The sequence below is a fragment of the Chelon labrosus genome (genome assembly GCF_963514085.1).
Source record: "Chelon labrosus genome assembly, chromosome: 7".
Taxonomy (NCBI): Eukaryota; Metazoa; Chordata; class Actinopteri; order Mugiliformes; family Mugilidae; genus Chelon; species Chelon labrosus.
In genome coordinates this window covers 7,409,731-7,431,433 of record NC_140343.1, presented here as the reverse complement: position 1 = coordinate 7,431,433, position 21,703 = coordinate 7,409,731, and the positions used below count along the sequence as shown (strand labels likewise).

General features: G+C 43.1%; 1 protein-coding gene across 2 annotated transcripts in view; it reads right to left on the bottom strand.

Annotated features, from left to right (window-relative positions):
• The window catches only part of pde4ba (phosphodiesterase 4B, cAMP-specific a), a gene marked incomplete at its 5' end in the record, with an annotated part of 162,519 nt that overhangs the window by 40,556 nt on the left and 100,260 nt on the right, over window positions 1–21,703 (bottom strand). For both annotated transcript variants that reach the window (XM_084548893.1, XM_084548894.1), the window contains 4 exons: window positions 15,457–15,509; window positions 18,463–18,533; window positions 18,805–18,841; window positions 20,585–20,779. In XM_084548893.1, coding sequence (XP_084405019.1) covers window positions 15,457–15,509; window positions 18,463–18,533; window positions 18,805–18,841; window positions 20,585–20,779 — 356 coding nt within the window. The remainder of the gene's footprint in view (window positions 1–15,456; window positions 15,510–18,462; window positions 18,534–18,804; window positions 18,842–20,584; window positions 20,780–21,703) is intronic.

The following is a 21,703-nucleotide window of genomic DNA, read 5'->3' as shown; positions in this document are numbered from 1 at the left end:
CACTGATGATCTGGCACCATCGAAAAGAAGACCTTCTATTGCCAGACACCACAGGTCACCCTCAGAAGTCATAATGTTATGCTTGATTGGTGCATCTTACCACATCTATAAAACAAACCGGTTATGGCTGGACTGTCGTAGTTGAGGTAATGGAGCACTTTGTTTGCGGTTTGGGCGGACTGCCCCAATAAGACAAATACTTGCTTTGACTCTTTGATATGGTGGGCTAGGGTCACTACAGAGACCACAAAATAGTTTGACGCTGGATTAAAAGGGAAAATATGTTGTGGTTACGACACGTTCGGTGTGGTGTCTCACATCAGAACAGAGCGTGACTCATACTTGTTTGTCAAATTTTAAATCCTTCCAGTTTATGTGCTGTGGGCTGACCAGTAATAATGGTAATAAGTTTCAGGACAAAGAAACCTTTTGAAAGAAACTGTGCCAGGCATAATCTTTCGATCAGGGAAGAAAAACTCACTTTGATGAGGGTAATGGACTTTATGATGCCACCCTGTCACCTTTAATACACTAACACACGACACTAAACAGCCAGACAAAAGCAAGCAGCTTTGTGGAGCACTCGCACTTCTGAAGAGCATCACTGATGATCATCTACATGCGCCGTAAATTAACTGGTTCATGGGTCGGACATACACATTCCAGTGTACGGCAAACACCGAAGGGCTGTCATTTTCTCAGAGAAAGAGACTGACGGTAAACAGTCTTATCTGCCCTCGCCAAGAACAGACTCTTCCCTGTACACTGATCAGTGTCTCGATACAAAAGCAGTTTCTATGTGACCAGCGGGACACCTTGCGCAACCCAACACCACTTAGCACTTAACCTGTTTAAACTATGGCTTTGAAGTGTTTACACAGGCATGAGAAAGCCATCGCAATGTGTGCTCGGTCAACATCGTGCACATTTTGTACTGTACTCCGTGTGCCAATTTGTACACCTGACTGACAATGAGCTATAAAATGCAAGCTAAGTACTCAACCTCAATCGATGTACTTACATAAGTCACGTCCCACCTCAACATCATTTCTCACCCTAATTGTTCTTCAAACATTGATGCAATGTTTGCCGAAAGTACCGGAGCGTTAATATCGTCATCTTATGAATGGTTAAATACATAAATGATGAAACTGCTCCACTGCAAGACCGTGCATTTTGAAAAATAAAAATTCCAATGAAAAAAAGCTGTGAAAATCAGAAACTGGGGGTGTTGTACATCAGTAGAAACCAGTTTGGTGATTTCATCGAAAAAGAGAAGCAGGAGCGAAAAAAATAGATCTAAAATTAAGTTTAAGAAATGTCACTCATGACAGCTGTTGACACCGTGGAGAGAGACCCAAACAAAAATAATATCTGCATCTGATAAAAAAAGAACAACTTTCGATGACACATGCTGTGCACCATCAATAGTGTGTTCAGAGTATAAGAAGCTTTCACTGGAAGCAGACGATTTGAAGCAGCGAACCAACTGTTTTTGCTGCATGATGGGGGTGAAAGGTCAACCGATCGTATCCGTTTGTTTCGCCTGTATCTCCCAAAATGTCAACGTTTGTTTTGTCTGAAAAATTAAGTAAAGACTAATTCCTGCCATTAGCTGACCCCCAGGCTATTTAACCACCTTTTAAACAGACGTCAGGTATGAATAAAGTTTACAGTAACTGCTGCTACACAAAGTACAACTGAGGCTGAAGGCAACGTGAACATTTTACTTCTGAGTGAAAATACACGTTTTCTTTCAAAGCAACAAATTATCGGCTAAGAAAATGTACATCTGAACTGAATATTAAAGCAAGTGGACATACACCGATCAGGCATAACATTGTGACCACCTTCCTAATATTGTGTAGGTCTCCCCTTGTGCCTCCAAAACAGTTGTGAATGAACATGGGCCTTCTGAGGGTGTCCTGTGGTGTCTGATAATGTTGTTAGTGGGGGGCCTTTGGGTCCGATGGGTTGGGGCGAGGGGCCCCTGTGGATCAGGCATGTTCCAGGTCAACACCTTGTGCTGTTCTACATGTTTTTTTGGTTGTTCCTAAAGGGTTTTTGTGTGTGTTCCTGTGTCAGGCTGCATCCTGCTGGGGATGGCTGCTGCCATCAAGGAGGGTCATTGCTATGGGGTGGGGGTGCCTGGTCTGGTCTGGTCTAGGTGGGTGCTACATGTCTAAGTAACATCCACATGAATGAATGCCAGGTCCAAAAGTGTATTGTCACAAGGTGGTCAATGTCATTTACTTCTCCTGTCAATGGTCATAATGTTATGCCTGATCGGTGCGTATTTGACAAAAAATGTAGAGAAACTGTAAATTAATTTTTAATTTAAAAATCTAAACACATTATTATTATTGTCATAAAAAGTACAGCTTAACATGAAGAAATGGTTCCATTCAAGACCAGTCTTGAAATCAGCCAGGAAAAGCATGAATGAGTTGTGAAAGGAGGGTTTTCACGGTGAGGCCTGTGACGCAGGTCAGGCTCTGTCTGCTCTTTGTCTCCATGTCACAGCAAAGGAACTCATTGGTCCCCGCTGAAAGATGGATGAACTGTTATAGACAAAAGAGCCTGCGGGTGGTGTCTAAACACCTGCGGGAAAGTGTGTGTTTGTGTTTGTGCGTGTTTCTGCCTTGAAAGTATGAGGAAGTCACTGTCGTCCTACTGGCCCGTTTCCTCATTAGTGTCACAATCCTGCTCGGCCTAGACTTCCTTCCATGGACTGAAAGGTGTCCGTGTGACACACATACGGATGATTCATGAACATTCATATATTGGTCACACCTTTTGTTTTGCATGGTATTCACAATTTCTGTTATGTAATCTGTATACAGACGTGTGCACAGGCTGCTCTTGACGCATTTCTCGGTGCATTTCTCAATACAAATACAAATGGTAGAAGAATTCTTCATCATATCCCTTATTGAAAACAGGAGCGTGCAGAATGTCCTGGAACCTCAAGACATCATCACATGAATAAAGGCTAATTACGCCTGAGCTCACTATTGATCACCTAACTGTGTTTGGCAAGTGTTTCAACATGAAGTCCCTGAACTAAATCTTAACATACCTATATTTTGAATGTAAACCGATCAGCCACAACATTATGACCACTGACAAGAGAAGTACATCCACACAATCTGGCATTCGTGTGGATGTACGACCCACCTACACCAGACCAGACGCCCCCACCCCACAGAAATGGCACTCCTTGATGGAAGCAGCACCCCCCAAAAAGGACACAAAAAAACGGTTTAGGAACAACTAAAAAAATAAATAAATAAATAACATGAAGAACAGCACAAGGTGTTGACCTGGCCTCCAAATTCACTCGATCTCAAACTGATCAAGTATCTGTGGGATGATCCACAGAGGCTTCTCCCCTCAACCCATAGGACCCAAAGCCCCCCACTAACACCACAGGACACCCTCAGTAGGCCCACGTCCATTCTCTGATGAGCCACAACTGTTTTGGAGGCACAAGGGAGACCTACACAATATTAGGAAGGTGGTCATAATGTTATGCTTGATTGGTGTATATTTTAGTCTGGGGTAGGACTTTTCTTGAAAATAAAATAGTGTAATAACGAATTATGATCTAATAAAGGATCCAGGATTTCTTGAAGCTTCTCCCACTGAAAAAGAAATGTAAACTCACATTTAGGTACGCTGTAAGAACTAATACTTCATTTAAATTTCGTGCCAAATCAAAGCTATAGTTTTATTTGTTATATTGGGTGCAGGGTGTTTTTCCCTAAGTCAAGTGTACTAGTTAAAAAAACACTGAGGAGAACTTTGCCTTTTTTATTTAGTGAGCCAACCCCAGTAATCTGGGGAAAATTAAAATCACCCACACAAGATTGAACTGGAGCGGTGAAACGGAGTGTACCCGGTATAATTGGATCCCAACCTCTGCGGGAAATAAATGGAAAAAGTATGCCGTGCTATTTGTGAATGAACTGCACCAGCTGCAAAATGAATATGACCCTTGTTTCACATGAACTCTGCTGAACTGTCCGGGCTGTTGCAATCGTTCATTCAGACTTTTATCTGCAGCGTTTACCTGCATGCTGCCGGAGACGTGCGACGGCACACACGCACACTCACACGATATCGCACACACACACTGCCTGCATGAGGACCTTTCATGCAGCTACTCAGGCACGGATAAACAAAACATGCTGCCTGATCCAAGTACACACAACTCAAGAGCAGTTTCAGTCAATCAGAGGGGGGAGTTTTTTCTTTCTTTACATATCACAACCCTTTTTCCTGTCAGCTGTCTAAACAGTTCCCGTCAGAGAAACCCAAACCCTCTCACCTTCCCAAAAGTTGTTTCTCTAAGGTTTCACCTCGCCGCCCTGCCAAGTAACGGGACAAGCCTGCCTGGATACCTGAAGCCGTGAGAGGGGGTGTTGAAAAGGAAATACTTAAAATCTCACATTTGACCTTAAACTTTCATATATGACATGAGGTGAGGGTTCAGTTCTCCTGTATAACGTAATATTTGTGTATTGGCACAGTAGCCAGGGCTGCTGTGGGGGCCTAACCGGGGCCATTAAATTAGCCAGGAGCGGGAAGTAGTAAAGAGGACAGGTAACACAAGACACCCAGCGACAGAAATACTCAGACCTATAAGCTACCAACCAACGGGAAAACAGGGCTGAGAATAAGTTTCTCAATACTTGGACTCTTTGAGAGAGCAGAGGCAACAAAGAGGAGGAGAAAGAGGTGGGTCATAGAAACACTCAGAAGCACAATGATAGGTCATTCTGTGACATTTAGTCAAGAACATCCCCTTATTGAACTAACTATGGATGGTTTACAGCCTGCAGTGTTGTTTCTGATATACACCAGTCAGCCACAACATTAAAACCACTGACAGGAGAAGTAAATAACATTGACCATCTTGTGACAATTCAATGTTCTGCTGGGAAGCTTTTGGACCTGGCATTCATTGGTGTGGATGTTACTTTGACCACTTTGTACCACCCACCTAGACCAGACGAGGCACCGCCACCCCATAGCAATGACACTCCTTGATGCAGAGGGACTCACACAAAAACGCTTTAGGAACAACTAAAAAAAAACATGAAAAACAGCACAAGGTGTTGACCTGGCCTCCAAATTCACTAGATCCCAAACTGATCAAGTATCTGTGGGATGATCCACTGAGGCCCCTCCCCTCAACCCATAGGACCCAAAGGCCAACAACAGGGCCCCCTCGAAAATGAGATGCTACATCTCAAGGGGCTATCCCTCAATAAATTCAAATTCAACATCCTCTTGCCAAACACCACAGGACACCCTATTAGGAAGGTGGTCATAACGTTATGACTGATCGGTGTAAAATGCTAAATAAAATGAAACCGATAGCATATTCCTCTGTCTTGTGTAACTGAGCTTGCAGAAGTCTGTTGTGTTGTCGGGAAAACTCTCACAGACTTCCACAAAGACTTTTCTGGGTAATTTTATATCAGACCGAATCAGCCAAATTCCTGCAACCTAATGCCGTTAGTTGTTCATTAAATTCTGAAAAGGCCCAGAAGGTCATTTACGGTATGTCCCACATTTCAAAACACACGAATTAATGCCAGAAAGACTCTAGATTAGATTTGATCTTGATCAGCAGTCAGTAAGATGTTTAGTGACAGCTTTAGACTTTTTAACTTTGTGATTTACTTCTACCCAAAACCTAAAAACATGTTTTTCTCTCCCGCCTGCACGCGCTCTTGGGTTAAAGAGATGAGCACCCTGGCCTACCCTGGCAGACATTCGTCTCTATTTGGAGCCGAAGGGCTGTGTCAATGAGAACCCCCAGACAGGTGCACTACTGTGGGGGAGTTATTACTGCTGGAGCCTCTGGTTTTAGCCAAGTGTGTCACATGATGACCTGATTACGAGAGCCTGGTAAATACAGTAAGTGCTTCTGTATGTGTGTGTGTGTGTGTGTGTGGACACAGAAACGTAGTATTACATATGGCTCCGAGAAGTGTCCATACATGAAACACACTGACGTGATCGCCATTCAGTGTCATGTATTGTATGTTTCAACCATCAACAAGTAAAACGCTGACTGACAGCACGTAGTCCTGCAGCTGAAGGACAAGGTGAAACCTAAAGACCCATATTGGGGAAATCTCATTATATTACTTAACTATTGATGCATAGTGTCTGCTTTTTTCCTGTTTGTAGTGCATATTTACTTCTATTTCTATGGCTTTGATGTGGATTTGTACATATGCAAATCTTTTACCTTATACTACTGTATTTTATTTTATTTTAATCAAATTTTTGTAGCTATCGTGCACCAAGTTTTCTTTTTACTAGTGGTTTTCAAGAGTGTTTTTTATTATTAGTAGTATTTATGTACAACTGAGTCACTGTATTAAGGGCATTAACAAATAAAATTAACATTTGCTTGCTTCAAAGAAACTTTTTTACGAAACCAAATACGACAGTTTTCAAGACCAATCTGTGTAATCTCCGTGGAATATTGCACCTCTGTTATTAAATTCATGCAGGGCTTCAGGAGCAAACGCACAGGAAGCGACTTGCAGCAGGGATGTGGCGTCCACGATGGAGTGCAACTCAGTCGTCGGGATGATAGACCGCTTGCACACTTGCGATGCAAAGTGTGTGGGCGGGTATCAAGTTGAATCTATCTAAAGCTGGAGGCGACAACCAGAGGCAACAACTGAGACGAGTCATGTAAACACAAAGTTCTCATTTGATGCAAACGCCGCCTACGACACCAGATTCAGACAATTCAGACTTGGAGTGTTTAGGTGAACCCACATGGAACAGCGGTGTTGTTGACTGGATTTTTTGTTCAAAGAGAGAGTGGCAACAATGTGAAGACCTAGCTCAGTTAGCAATATTTTTCAGGTTCTACTTGTTTCACTTGTGGGGTGCAAGGCTTGCTAAGGCAACCAAAGCCCCGGACGTCAGCTAAAACCTGTCTCCAGAAAGGATTCAACAAATGTGGTGAAAGTTCAAGATTCAGGTTTGAAGGTAAAACGTTCATTAGCATCAGAGAGCAGAGGCTAGTTCTCCATCTTGCTAGCTGGCTACATCGGTTGTTGTTCTCTTTTTAGAGTTGCAGTGATCCAGCTCAGGTCGTTCCTAGCGCCATTTTGCGTTTGCTGTACGCTCACACGAATGTCAACAAAAACAAACCGACGAACCAAGCGCCGACGACGGCTTTATCGGGCACAGTGAGAATATTTGAATCCCAGAGAGAGTTCATTTTTCGTCATAAATCCTCCTCCGTCTTTTGCCTTTCCCTGCATCATATCTCCTCTGGCACCGTTTTGCTTATTCTTCCTCCCTCCCCAAGAAAAACCCTTATCTCTCCCGTCCTCTCACCTCATCACTCCCCGTCCTCTCCTTTCATCTCTCCTCCTGTTCTGCCTCTCTTGTCCTCCTCTGTGTGACCTCCTCGGCGCATTCCTGCACGCACTGGGCCACTGTTCGGCGCAGGGAGTGAAGGTTCGCCTGAGGCCCGAGTTAAATAACTTTCATGAAGAGACTGATGAGGTACTTTTCATTCACTGCCCTTTGCTCGGCTCCACGAAGCCCCGCTGGCTCACTGAGAGCCTTAAACAAAACAAATCTTGTACAAGTTTCCATGGATGATGATGTTTCTTCTTCTTGCCTGCAGCCCAAAACAACATAAAGAAAGTGTTGATGTCTTACCAGAGCAGGCAGGAAGATATCTCCTATCAGAGGAAAAGTTTTAGTCAAGTTTTAAAGGCAAGACTCATTAGATGGATTAACAGCTCATGAAATGAATAAAACTGTTTATGTTTTACACCGATCAGCCACAACATTATGAACACTGATAGGAGAAGTAAATAACATTGACCATCTTGTGATAATCTAATTTAAACTTTTGGACCTGGCATTAATTCGTGTGGATGCTACTTAGACATGGACCACCCACCTAGACCAAACTAGGCACCCCCCCACCCCATAGCTCCTTGATGGCAGCAGCCATCCCCAGCAGGATGCAGCCTGACACAGACACACACACACACAAAAAAAAAAACGGTTTAGGAACAACTCCAAATAACATGAAGAACAGCACAAGGTGTTGACCTGGCCTCCAAATTCACTAGATCCCAAACTGATCAAGTATCTGTGGGATGATCCACCAAGGCCCCTCTCCTCAACCCCCCCCCCCCCCCCCCCCCCCCCCCCCCCAACAACATTCTGTTCCCAGACACCACAGGACACCCTCAGAAGGCCCATGACCATTCTCTGATGAGTCACAAATGTTTTGGCGGCACAAGTGAGACAGGCACAATATTAGGAAGGTGGTCATAATGTATGATGCACAGTTTAGTCTACTGGTTAAGAAGGAAGTGACACATAAGAGGGTTTTAAGTATTGTTGTGTAAAGAATTGACGCAAACTTTTCATCAGGGTTAATAACCGATATGAATTCTGTGTACAGGCGAAGCTTTGATGACCAAGTACAGCAGCAGCATTATCTTAAGCCGCCTTTGTGTGTTAGGGTTAGGGTTAGGGTTACGGCTAAGAATTTCCTGGTCAAAGACAAAGAGAAAGTTTCTTGAAAGCCATGCCCATGTGTAGACTATACCATAGAGTACAAAAATGTGTGTGTGGTGTTTTTTTACCCTATTATGTAACAGATCCATATTCTCTAAACACCTTTCACCAATGCATTTAACCCATTCTTGTTCTTTCGAGTTAACCAAAACAACAAGTGCGTCTCCTTTTCGGGAAAATGTCACAGGGTCCTGCCGGCCTCATACGAAAACACCAACACAATGGAAAAGGCACAATGGGATTTAAAAAGTCAACTCGTTGACACTTTTCCACACAACCAGTCGGCCAAACAGCCCGTGTGTGAGTAAGGTCGAGAGAATTCAAGAGCCCTTTGCCTCGCATATATCCTGTATGACAGCATTTCATCACGGAGGTCGACTTGACCAGGAAGCCGGGTCATACCTTCGTGAGGTTCTCACAGCAAAAAAAAAACGTCGTGCAAATGGGACGGAATATTTCCTGACACGCCGTGACACAGAACAGCTGCTGGAGGGGTCAGTGTTTCTTGATGGCGTGGATGTGGAAATTTTTTGGCACATGTGCGAGCGGACCTCGCTAACCTGTTTGTGATTGTGACGCGATGACGGCTCTGTGAAAACAATGGGCCTCCTGTGCAGCTTTCATTATTATACTCAATAACTGCCATGCTGAAGGACGGGCAAACGAAATGTGCACGCTGCTGCATAACGCGTCAATAAAAAAAAAAGAGGGTTGGGGTTAGGGTTAGGGTTAGATCTGCAATAATTAAATCGCAAGTGACATTCATGTTTCCTCAGTCACAGTTCCTACTCACCTAATCTCTTCTTCTTTTTTTCCAAGTGTCCGACCTAAAGTACGACACAAATCACTTATCGGTTATCTCAGTCCTTATCTGATAGACCGGCATCTCCACCCTATTACCGTGAGAAAAAAGCACTGTAGTTTTCCAGTATGCCACAGGCCACTGTGTGGTTAGAGAGGCACCGGCCACAACTGAAGCGCCACACTGACTTTAGGTTTTAACACATAGGACGGTCCAGACAACGTTACAGTTGGCTTTAAACTGTGACCGTATGACTTCAGAATATAAAGGGCCGGCAAAAATGATTGCAGCTCTGTGGACGTTTTCACTCAACGCTCGATAGAATAAGGTTATGGGAGGGACATCATGCACTGCTGTTATGCACTGCATAACTCAATACACACACTCGCAGAGCACCACAGACCTGGGAAACTTTAGAAGTCGTGTTACAGTTTCTCTACCTCTTTGCAGACTTGGGTGTCCTCACGCTATTTGAACAAGTCAGCAAGCAACGAGAAATATTTGGATAAACCCAGGTCCCTTTTCAACGTTGCACTGGATTTACATGTACTTTTCCCTGCCATTCTTTATGTGAAAATCCAGCTGTTGTTTTAACAAATGTTGAGAACTCTTCGGTCTGTACTCAGACCTCTGAATAACCTAGGAACTCTTGGCAACCTGCTAGGAAAGTACAGAAAGATGGACAAGCCCTCTGAGATGCGGAGCATTTATAAAGCTCACTGTGTGCAGCTCTGGCTGTCGCCATCTCAGCCTGACACCCAGCTTATTTAAAACCGATCAAAAATGTGGAGCGTGAGCGGAGATGAGACCGTCACTGAAAGCGTCCATTCCCCTAATTAAGGATTAGCTGTCAGTCTTATAACAATTTAGATGGGCCTGTAATATAAAGACTCATCTCCGAGGAGTTGTCAGGAAAGGGTGAATTAGCCATAGAGACCAAAACTGTTTTTGTTCCAGGCTGTAAATGTGTTTATTTCTGTTGTAAAGTTGGGATTTTTAACGCGGGGTCGATGGGGACCGACTCTATTCTGGAGCGAAACTTAACGACTATACTGGCGGCTCCGGTTTTTGGCACCAGTCCTGGATATTGGCGCTTGGATATCTGTGTTTTCAGATTTTTGCTGACTTGTCAGGCTAAACTCCAGTTTGAATTAGACAAAAATACACCGATCAGGCATAACATTATGACCACTGACAGGAGAAATGAATAACATTGACCATTTTGTGACAATACAGTGTTCTGCTGGGAAAACTTTTAGACCTGACATTCATTCATGTGGACGTTTAGACATGTAGCACCCACCTAGACCAGACCAGGCACCCCCACCCCATAGCAAAAACACTTTTTGATGGCAGCAGTTTTCTCCAGCAGGATGCAGCCTGACACAGACACAAACATGGTTTGGGAACAACTTACAAAAAAACATGAAGAAAATCACAAGGTGTTGACCTGGCCTCCAAATTCACTAGATCCCAAACTGATCAAGTATCTGTGGGATGATCCACAGAGGCCCCTCCTCTCAAAGCCCCCCACTAACAACATCCTGTTGCCTGACACCACAGGACACCCTCAGAAGGCCCATGTCCATTCTCTGATGAGTCACAACTGTTTTGGAGGCACAAGGGAGACCTGCAAAATATTAGGACCTAATGTTATGCCTGACCGCAAAGTGCTGCACTACTTGCTTTTGTGTGAGAACCCAAGATACGGCGAATGACAGTCATGTAATCAATGGCTGCTGTGGTCGAGAGGTTTGTAGTAACCACAGAGTTTAGAGGTTCAGTCTCGAGCAAATCGCGCCTGCCCATCAATTTGTCAAAGAGGAACAAAGTTGAACCGTGAATCATTTCTGGTGGTCGGGTGGCAAGTGTGCGAATTAAGTGTTGGTAACATTTTAGAACTCACACCTATACCTCAGCTGTGCAGGAGATTGGCCGTTAATAGCAGTGCAAAGTATATACTTTACACATACACACAATGTATATCAACAGCTTTAGAGGCAGATCGTCATAAATTAGATTAATCAATTATGCAAATAATGCAATAATGTGTGATTGGAGCCAAGGTTATTTATGGTGTTAGTGATAACAGACCACAGGTTCCAGTCAGAGGGCTGGCGCCTGTTTTGCATCTAATGACTTAACACCAGATGCAAAACATATTGAATTTCCTTCACAAATGGCATTCGAGTTATGCAAGCTTTTCAGTTTTGGCTTTATTTTATTCGTCTGCAAAGGGAATTAAAATGCTTGATTTTGCACTCCAGTGAAAGGTGAAACGAGTTCACCTGTGTGCAGCGCGGCGCAGCGAGCGCCACTGTAGGTATTTACGTGTTATATCATCGCGTCAGCATGTGCATGTTTGTGCAGTGTGTGGGCACAGACAATAGGCCTTTGTCTCTCTGCATCCTATTTTTCTCCAGTGAGCTGTAACACATGCACAACACACACCTCATCTACACACAGTTCCTCCTGGCTTCCGTCAAGTTACAACAGCTTAGAGACAGCAAAACAGGAACAATCTGATCTTCTCTTCCTGCCCCACATTTCCTGCCCCCTCCTCCGATAGACAAAGAGAGAGAGAGAGAGAGAAACCGATAAATGAAAAGGAATTGTTGACAAAAAAAAAAAAGTCTGGAAATGTGTAAGAATGATGACTGCAGGGTGAGGGTTAGATGGATGCGTCTGCACTGTAGATGCGTTCCGTGAGGACGTGGCTCATGGGACTGAGCTGAGGGGAGATGACGTGGTGGGCAAGTACAAGCATCTGACATGAAATGAATATATTAAATGAAATTCTCACACATATGCCATAATATTTGTATGACAGTTAACAATCACTGATTCATTTTCTGGATTAATCATTTATATGTTCAGTAAAATATCAGAAATTAACTTTTTTTTTCTTAAAGCAACAGTCCAAAAGAAAAATACATACTTTTTAATATCACTGAATATTGTATTGCATATATCAGACATCATATAAATGCTGGAACCAATGGGTGAATGGATGATAACTGGGACTATATGAAATGTATTTACAATAATTCTTGTTTCAGCTCAAGTCTCATTGACAGAAACGGAGACCGGTGACTCGCGTGTAATAGCAATACTAAAAGTAAAAAAGTCCACTAGTAAATGAAACCTAAAAATGGGAGAGTCATATTACCAGAACTGTAAAAACGATTCTAAATAATTTTTTTCAGGAGTTCGCCGAGAGAGAGGGACAGAGGAGAAACAATGCAACGCACTAACATTTCTAATTTAATATGCTTAGAGCACAGGTGTCAAACATGCAGCCCGCGGGCCAAAAGCGGCCCGCTAGAAGGTCTAATCTGGCCCGCTGGATGAATTTGCAAATTGCAAAAATTACACTGAAGACATTAACTCCATTTTTTTTACCATAAAAGCAGCTGCTATTCCCGGGGTTCACCCAGTTTTAGTAAGAGTTGAGTGGACGTCGCACGACACTGAGACCTAGGACTAAACAGAAATTACACTTCTTTTTCTTAAGAAACGTCCGGTTGTTCGTTACATGTTTTGTAATAGTGCAGTTCATTAAATGCAAACATTTTTATAAAGTTCTTCTTTGCATTTGTCGTTATTTATAAGTTAATACACTATTATGTTACTGGTCCGGTCCCATTGAGATCAAACTGGGCTCCGTGTAGCCCCTGAACTAAAATGAGTTTGACACCCCTGGCTTAGAGGAGCACACTTTACCGACTGTGGTTGTTGCTGCAGTTGGCACAAAATATATTTTTGGTTCAGGCCTTTGGAGTCGAAGAAGCTACTGGGGTGAGTTTCTTCAAGAAACTCTACAAGTCCAGTTGCCCTCCTTTAATGTTTTTGGACATTTTTTATTCATTCAGTTGGTTTTGTAGCTGTGATAGGCCCTGCGACCCTTCACAGGACAAGCAGTTAAAGAAGATTTTTGTATTTTCAAGGGATTTGCAAAAAAAAAAAGAAAAAAGAAAAAAGAAAGATCATAAAGATAGAATAATGTTCTCTCTCACAGGATATGATCTAAAATCCAAAATACTAAGAAAAAAAAAAACATGTACGTAAGCCCGTAGGCGACTGCAGAGCCGTCAGTGTTACTTAAACTCTTTCAAACACAAAGCTGACTATAGCACGCACTGGTAATTTAGTGACGACCCTACAATGAAAGGTCACGATGCACGTTATAGAGCTGCTTTATGAGACGCACGCGCACACACACACACATTTCCCCAAACTCTCCAACACACACACACGCACGCACGCACACACACACACACACACTCAGAGCACCTGATGAGCTGCGGTTCTGAAGAAGGAAGCGAAAACTCAGTCCATCTGCTCTGACAGGAAGTCAACAGAAGCCACATACAGGCGTGCTGACGTCAATCAGAGCCACAGGAACACCTCCCCCCAGCGCGCACACACACCGCACACACACACACAGGCTCACATTACTCACAGTGATACATATACGCCACGGCACACACTCATTCAAGGCAGTCACCTTGTCAATCCGCGATTGCAAAATGGCACAGGCAAAGTTTTAGAAAACCATCACAGAATATTCACTTACACACACGTCACCGAGTCAGACACATACACATCATACACAAACACTCAGCGCACGCCCACACAAGCGGTGCAACGTGTTACTAAGATTTTTATCAACATGACCTTTGAGATTTAAGTAATAACAGAAAAACAAAAAAAACAATGAAAAACAATGAAACGATTTTATATATGACGGGGAATTACAGAAACTGGTTTAATCAGCTGTGCATTGATGAAAATACAACATGAACGATACATGATCCGACTGAAGGGGTCTTTACAAGTGATATCTATACGACAATAGTCATCGAAGGCTTCATTTTCACTGGTTCTGCTCCGGTCCGTTGTACCTGTCTCGAGTCGGTTTCATGTAAATCGTGTTGGTTTTGTGATGGTTAACTACGCTTCACAGTTCTCAGTTTCACTGTTGCTCATCGACCTCTTTTATTACACAACAACACATTTGCTGTTGGTGTTTTTAAATGTTCTGCTTAGACAGTGTGGGAACATCTGCCCACAGGTGTCAGGGTCACGGTCTGATTCTTTTTGAGTTTCGTCCTGACAAATAATTAAATTTTTTCCTCGATTAGTGCCTCAGACTAAATTAGAATAAAGCAAACTGCTACTACTACTACTGTGTGCAACTAATACAGCACACGATACATCTCGTTTCAAAAATGCATTTCTGCATGATGATTTGTTTTTCAAACTAAATTTTTATTTTATTTTATTTTAGTTATTTATATCTAAAGAACAGGAGCTTTCTTGCACCATTAAAAGTGTTACCATCGGATTTCAAATACAGTAATTTGTATAATTCAAGGTAATTAATAAGAAAATAATAGCAATTAGAATCAAATTAAAGCCGTGACACGCGGACTTGAATGCAACTGCATTTAGATTTGTTATGTAAACGCTTTTTAAACACGCATTTGTCTGATTATAGCGCATTTGTCTGGGTGACTGTGGTTATCTCGTGCATCAAGCGGCTTTAGCAGAGCAACAGGAAGGAATAAACACATTTGCAAGCAACGAGCAATACGCACTTTGCACACAAACACAAACACATACGCACACATACACGCACAGCTGCCGAAAATCAAATGTGACGAAAGAAGAAAAAGGAGGTCTGCTGGTATCTCTGAGCGAGCCCGCCACGATAGACTCGCTCAGTGTGTGAGTTTAAGGCCCCCGCGTGCACAGGCGCTTGTCTAAACTGCCTGTTTAATTGTTTTTCGAAGGAGGTTAATGAGCTCGGTGACAAAATAGTCTGGACTACAGTGCCGGAGCTGAAGACAGACGGCTGAAAAAAAGTGAAAGTCGTCACGTAGGCAAATTCATGGCAAGAGAGGGAGGGAGGGAGAGAGGGAGGGAAGAGGAGAGAATAATGAGAACAAGGAACAATTGGAGGTGGATGGATGTTTGTGCAAGATGTAAACCAGATAAAGAAAGGCAATCTCTTTATACAACTTTACAGAATTCAGACACGCAGCAGGAGGTTCCTCTGAGCTTCTTACCTGGGAGACAAACTCTGGTGATTGGAGGCTGAGTGGTTGCTGCAGGAGACCTCCTGGAAGTAGAAAAAGGAAGACAGAAAGATTAGCCTGCATGCATCCTGCAGATAATCTTTAAAAACCCATACTGTATAAGTCATATAAGTGAGTTATGTTTGGTCATTTGGGTGAACAGTCGACTGCTCTCTTGCAGAAACACCACTGACACCACTTTTGTTTCTGTTCATTAAGTGTGAAGCTGCAGCCAGTGGACAGTTAGCATAGACTTCAGAAACTCATTGTGCACTCATATTTTCCAGTCTTAAAGCTAATTTATACTAAAATAAGGGTGTAGCTTCATGTGTCTATCACACATATGAGCGCACGAATCCAACTCTGCAAAAGTGTATTCACCTGAACAAATTACTGCTTTAATCGCAATTGGGAACGGTTTAAACTCGAGCTATTGAGGTCCTCTGGCATCTTTTATTGGGGTTATTAATTATTAATAGTTTTTTTTTATTGCAGTTGAGCCTTGTGGTAGAGCAACATGGAAATGGTTTACTAGTCACGTGTTCTGCGGCTTATATCGTCCTTACAAACATGTGCTGCTCATTATATCTGCACCGTCACCGCTTCCAGCTTTACCAAACTCACCAGCCCCCTCTGTTACTACACGAGAATATTAATAAACATACTTATAATAAAATGTGTTATCTTTGGCATAAATAACTAAGAACCAAGTGTCCTGACTGAAATGAATCAAAGGGTGTCTTTTTTGGCGCCGATCAACAGAAACAGATTAAATAAAACTTTTAATCTGCTTTGTTTTAATACGTCAGATAATAAAACATTAAAAGAAAAATCCACTCTTGATCTATTTATAGGCTTTGCACGCGTGTTCTGGTTGAGCTGTGCGACTGGTTGAGCACTGCAAACCAGCTTGGACTATAAATAGAGTAAATTGCGTTGCATGGCGCTGGTCAATGTCCTGTCCCTAAAAACATTAACCAGTTCAAGTGGAGAGGTGACATCAGAAGGGATGAAAGGCCGGCCATGTGTGCTCCAGTGGGAGCAGGGAGCAGGGAGCGGGCAGCTGACAGCGTATCAATACATTTCCTTTCAGCAGGAACTCGAGTGGAAGTGGGTGGACGTGGTTCGATGTATTCTCTCATTAGCATGTTGGTGCTTGTTTGTCTCTGCTCCTATCAATGCTGAGGAGCGCAATGTGGGTCAAACAGGCTTCAGGTGGAGCAGAGGGCCATTATCTAGCAATTGATGCGCATACACGTTACCACAAAGGGAACAGAGAACAGAGGGAAAGGAGGCCGTCAAAAAAAGGCTGACATTTATGTGTGTGTCTGGGTCCTTTGCTCCTTTGACGTAAGTTTAGCGAAAAGACTGACAACACTTTTGTTTCTGTTCATCAAGTATGTACCAACAGCTAGTGGACTGTTAGCGTAGCTTAGCTCAAAGACTGGAAACAAGGGGAAAACGCTAGCCTGGCTGCCTCGACGGTGACACTTTACCTCCATAAAACTCTTAACAGAGCCAAGCTACCTTATATTTCCTGTCTTTATGCAAACGTGAGGCTGCAGTTTCATGTTCTGTGTATAGCATGTGACATATGAGTGTAACTGATCTTCTCATCCAAACAAATGTCTATTCCCAAAACACCAAATTGCTGCGCACGTCTGTGCACTTGTGTATCTCTCGGTCTCTGCTCCTATAAATGCGGAGAAGCAAGATGTACGTCAAACAGATAGTCAATATGGCAACCTGAATGTTAATGTAGTGGTGGAGCAGAGGGCTCTTAGCATTTTTAGGAACTGACGGTCGCACATAATCACGCATAAGTCATGGAAGTGAAGAACAGGGGCAGAGGTGGCCTTCAATAAAGGCTTATATTTAAGTATATGTTTGCTCCCTTGCAGAAAGTTTAGCAAAAAGATTGACAACACTTTTGTTTCTGTTCATCAAGTATGTAGCTGCAGCCAGTGGATGGTTAGCGTAGCTTAGCTTAAAGACTGGAAACAAGGGGAAACTGCTAGCCTGGCTCGATGGTGACACTTGACCCCAATAAAACCTCAGATTTTAATAACTCTTAACAGAGCCAAGCTACATCCTAATGTTTCCCGTCTTTATGCTCAGTTATACCAACATAAGGCTGCAGCTTCATGTATATAGCACATATATGGGATATGGGAGTGTAATTGATCCTCTTATCCAACCCTGCAAACAAAAGTCTAAGTCCAAAAAACATCAAATTGCAGCGCACGTCTGTGCACTTGTGTGTCTCTCGGCCTCTGCTCCTATCAATGCAGAGAAGAGAAATGTAGGTCGAATAGGCCTCAAATAGTCAATACGGCAATCCGAATGTTAAGGTAGTGGTGGAGCAGAGGGCTCTTAGCATTTTTAGAAACTGATGTTCGCACATAAGTCATGGAAGTGAGGAAAAGAGGGAAAGGTGACCTACATACCTCTACATGGGCTGTCTGACTTCTACTGGGAGTGATGACGCTAAAGGTGACGGCTGCTGCTGCTGCTGCTGCTGCAGCTCTAACAAACTGCACTGCTTTTCGTAAGGCCGGATTTGTTTATCTGTGTATTTGATGAGTTTGTTCCACACGGTTTTTGTCCTGCATCATGCAGTGATACACGGTGCATAGTTTAAATGCATGAAACTGATTCCATCCGCGTGACTATTTGTGGCAGTGTTTTTGTGCTTATCACGTCCCCACTGTAAAACTCTCTACTGTGTGTGTGTATGTGTGTTTGCACAAGGCTTATTTGTTTGTTGGTCTAGTTTAGCTGCTCAATCGTGATTGGTGGAAACAGCTGTGATGTCAGATGGCTGGTCTCTGAGCGTTTAAAGCTCAATGCTTCCGCCTAGTGACGAGTTGGTGGAGCTGCAGACTGAGTGCACGTTTCTCTCTTTTTTTGACTTTTTAAAGGACTTTTTGAATGGACTTTGATTCTCTAGAGCAACTTCTAGAGAGAGAAAGCTACATAAAACAATGGTGCACTTACTTGCTGGAGGCACACTGGACATTGGTGAGTACAGTGAAGTTATTCCTTACACTTCGAAGGCTTGCCAGAACCTAAATGGGCAGAAGGAGAGGTAATCAGTGCCATACTTCATACTTCCATTTACTATTTGTGTCTGGTGCAGAGTGCAAGGAATGTGCAATCATACTGGGCAAGTCTTTATAATTGTATACATTTATACAGTGCATATTCATTTCAAGTCTACAGTTTGGACGCTGGTGTTTCTGTTTAATCAGAGTGTGTCTACCCTGCTGTTTAAGAAATTTAGGGATAACATATTATAGGCTATGTAAGGGATGGTTTGGTTGAAAATGAGAAACTTACCTGAGCAAAAGGCGTTACGATCAAGTCATCACCATGTCTACAAAACACACAAGAAAGAGAAATACAATAAGAAACATGCATGTCAGATTGTTGTTGGATACACAAGAGGTACAATCATACAAGGAACTTCATTCTTTTAATTAACAAATAGAGAGAGGGGGTCGGTCTGAGGGAGGAGTTGTAGGGAGGACGGTCACAAATTCTAAACAGGAGTCTTTGTATCAAGGGCAATATATATATATTTTTTTTTTTGTCATGACAATCTTGCAAGACCTGGCAACGCCTGAAGTCCTACAGTGGTCAGTGAGGATGCCCTGAGCAGGAGAGCTGTGGCGACCCATATGAGTAAAATCAAATCAGTTTGTCAAAGTGTTTATTCAACTTTTATGTAATGATGGTGGTCAACAGTGGCAGTGTCAGGTCTGCTAATTTTTTTTAAAGACCATTGCTCTACACACACAACAAGGGGCATCAGGGACTGTATCACATGAAACCATTTTATGTGCAATTGGTTTAAACATATGGTCATGACTCTAGGTAACTGGGTTACACAGTTATTTTGCTTTTAATGACTCCAAGCAAACTGGAACCAAATTCTAATTATTCTAAAAAATAAATATTAATTTCAATCAATCCTTAAAATATATAGGTACTGTATATACACGAATCAGGCATAACATTATGACCACCTTCCTGATATTGTGTAGGTCTCCCTTGTTGCCTCCAAAACAGTTATGACTCATCAGAGAATTGACACTGGCCTTCTGAGGGTGTCCTGTGGCGTTTTGGTGTCTGGGAACAGGATGTTGTTAGTGCGGGGGCTTTGGGTCCAATGGGTTGAGGGGAGGGGCCTCTGTGGATCATCCCACAGATACTTTATCAGTTTGTGATCTAGTGAATTTGGAGGCCAGGTCAACACCTTGTGCTGTTCTTCATGTTTTTTTTTTGAGTTGTTCCTAAAGTGTTTTTGTGTGTGTGTCTGTGTCAGGCTGCATCCTGCTGGGGATGGCTGCTGCCATCAAGGAGTGTCACTGGGGATGTCTGGTCTGGTCTAGGTGCTACATGTCTAAGTAACATCCACATGAATGAATGCCAGGTCCAAAAGTTTCCCAGCAGAACATTGTATTGTCACAAGATGGTCAATGTTATTCACTTCTCCTGTCAGTGGTCATAATGTTATGCCTGATCGGTGTATTTCATATACTGTATATGCATCTTCCTTTAGAAGTTCTTTTTATTACTTCTTACACTGCTGACTGTGCTATGCTGACTGACACCTCTATTCTATGACACACACATTGGCGCATGCAAAGCGGTCAGCACAGGCGAGCATTATTATCGCGAAGAGAACAGTGACTGTTTCTGGTACAGTGCCGCTGCAGACTGGCTTGGCTCTCACCGTGACCATCACCGAGAGACAGATATGCAAAATGAGAACGGGCGAGGGAATGAACAAAATAGACAGGCAGACTTCTCCAAAATAGTATAAACAGAGGACAGAAGTCAGCTATGGCTCGATGGAGGTGTGATGCTAAGAAATACCTGACACGGAGTACATGTACAGACAAGTTTGTGTTCGTGTACATTAAATAGGAATAGTATGGTAACAAGAATGTTTGCAGGATTAGTGGATGCAATTTATAAATGAATCCAAGTCAGGTTGAAACCTGTAGCTGCTCAAATTCAGACAGTAAAGAGTCAGTGTAGATCAGTATGTCCGCCCCGGTCTTAATCTTTATCTGCGTGCCCACTGTGCTCATTTCCCGGTGTTTACACTCACAGTTCAGAGGCGATGGAGGAGTTCCGTGACATGGATTTGGGGGACAGATCATAGTCACTGTCAGAGCGATAGAGGAAGGACTCCCGCCTCTGGTTGTGACCGGGGAAGTTGGTGTGGAGGACCAGACCCGAGCCCGGGGAGGCCTGGGGGTCCAGAGGGCTGCAGCTGGCGGATGGGCCATTCTCCACATCGAAACTGGAAACAAATAAAGCAGATAAAAATAGATTTTTAACATTTAAAAAAAAAAAAAAAATGTATTTAGTTTGATAGGAAATTCTTGGAGCTGGCTTTAAGATTTAATGCCCAAAAAGGAGAAACATCACTAAAATTAGAGCTCCCTGGAAATTCAGCAGGTTCTTGTTCTGATTATAGTTTCATTATCTTCAAATTCTAATAAGGTTTTAATGATGGAAAGAAATGGAAAGAGGAATTCTTTCACATGTCAGCCTACCCTCCACAGATAAGCTGCAGTCACCCACTCCCACATAATCATTTAGACAAACACACATACATGAATAGACTTGACTTGAGTGGCGTGCTAGAATGCACCGCGCTCATTCACTCGATGCCGTGAATCGGTGAGAATGAGGTCTGAGGAGGCGGTGGGAAACGCGGGGAAGGACGAGGTGGATCTCGGCGGAGGCGGGAGGAGCTCGGGAGCGGCGTCGGCCCACGAGGGATGGGGGGGTGGGGGGTTGTTTTTTATGGCTGCGGTGTATCTTCCCAGACACTGTCCCAAACAAACAGTCTGCGTGTGACATTTGCTTCCTCGCGTTTTTTTTCCGCTGCAGTTTGACTTTCTAAAAAGTCGGCCCCTTTTATTGCTCTGTTCCGCCGCCACGGCCTCGTCTGTCTAGTAAACACGCGCCAGCAGAGGAGGTGCTGGTTACACGACAAACTGCGTTAACTGGAAACCTTCAAAAGATTTATTTGTGATGCTCTTCCAGCAGAATATGCAGTGTTTGTGGACAGGTCGTAAAGTTGTTTTTTTTTCTTGTGGAGCAGCTGTATTGTGTATTTTTTCCTTGTGTCATCACTCTTATGCAGTCCCTCGTCTGTTTATAGTAATCTGGAATGGAATCAGTTTGGCTATGCAAAAAAAAAAAAACAAGATTTTCC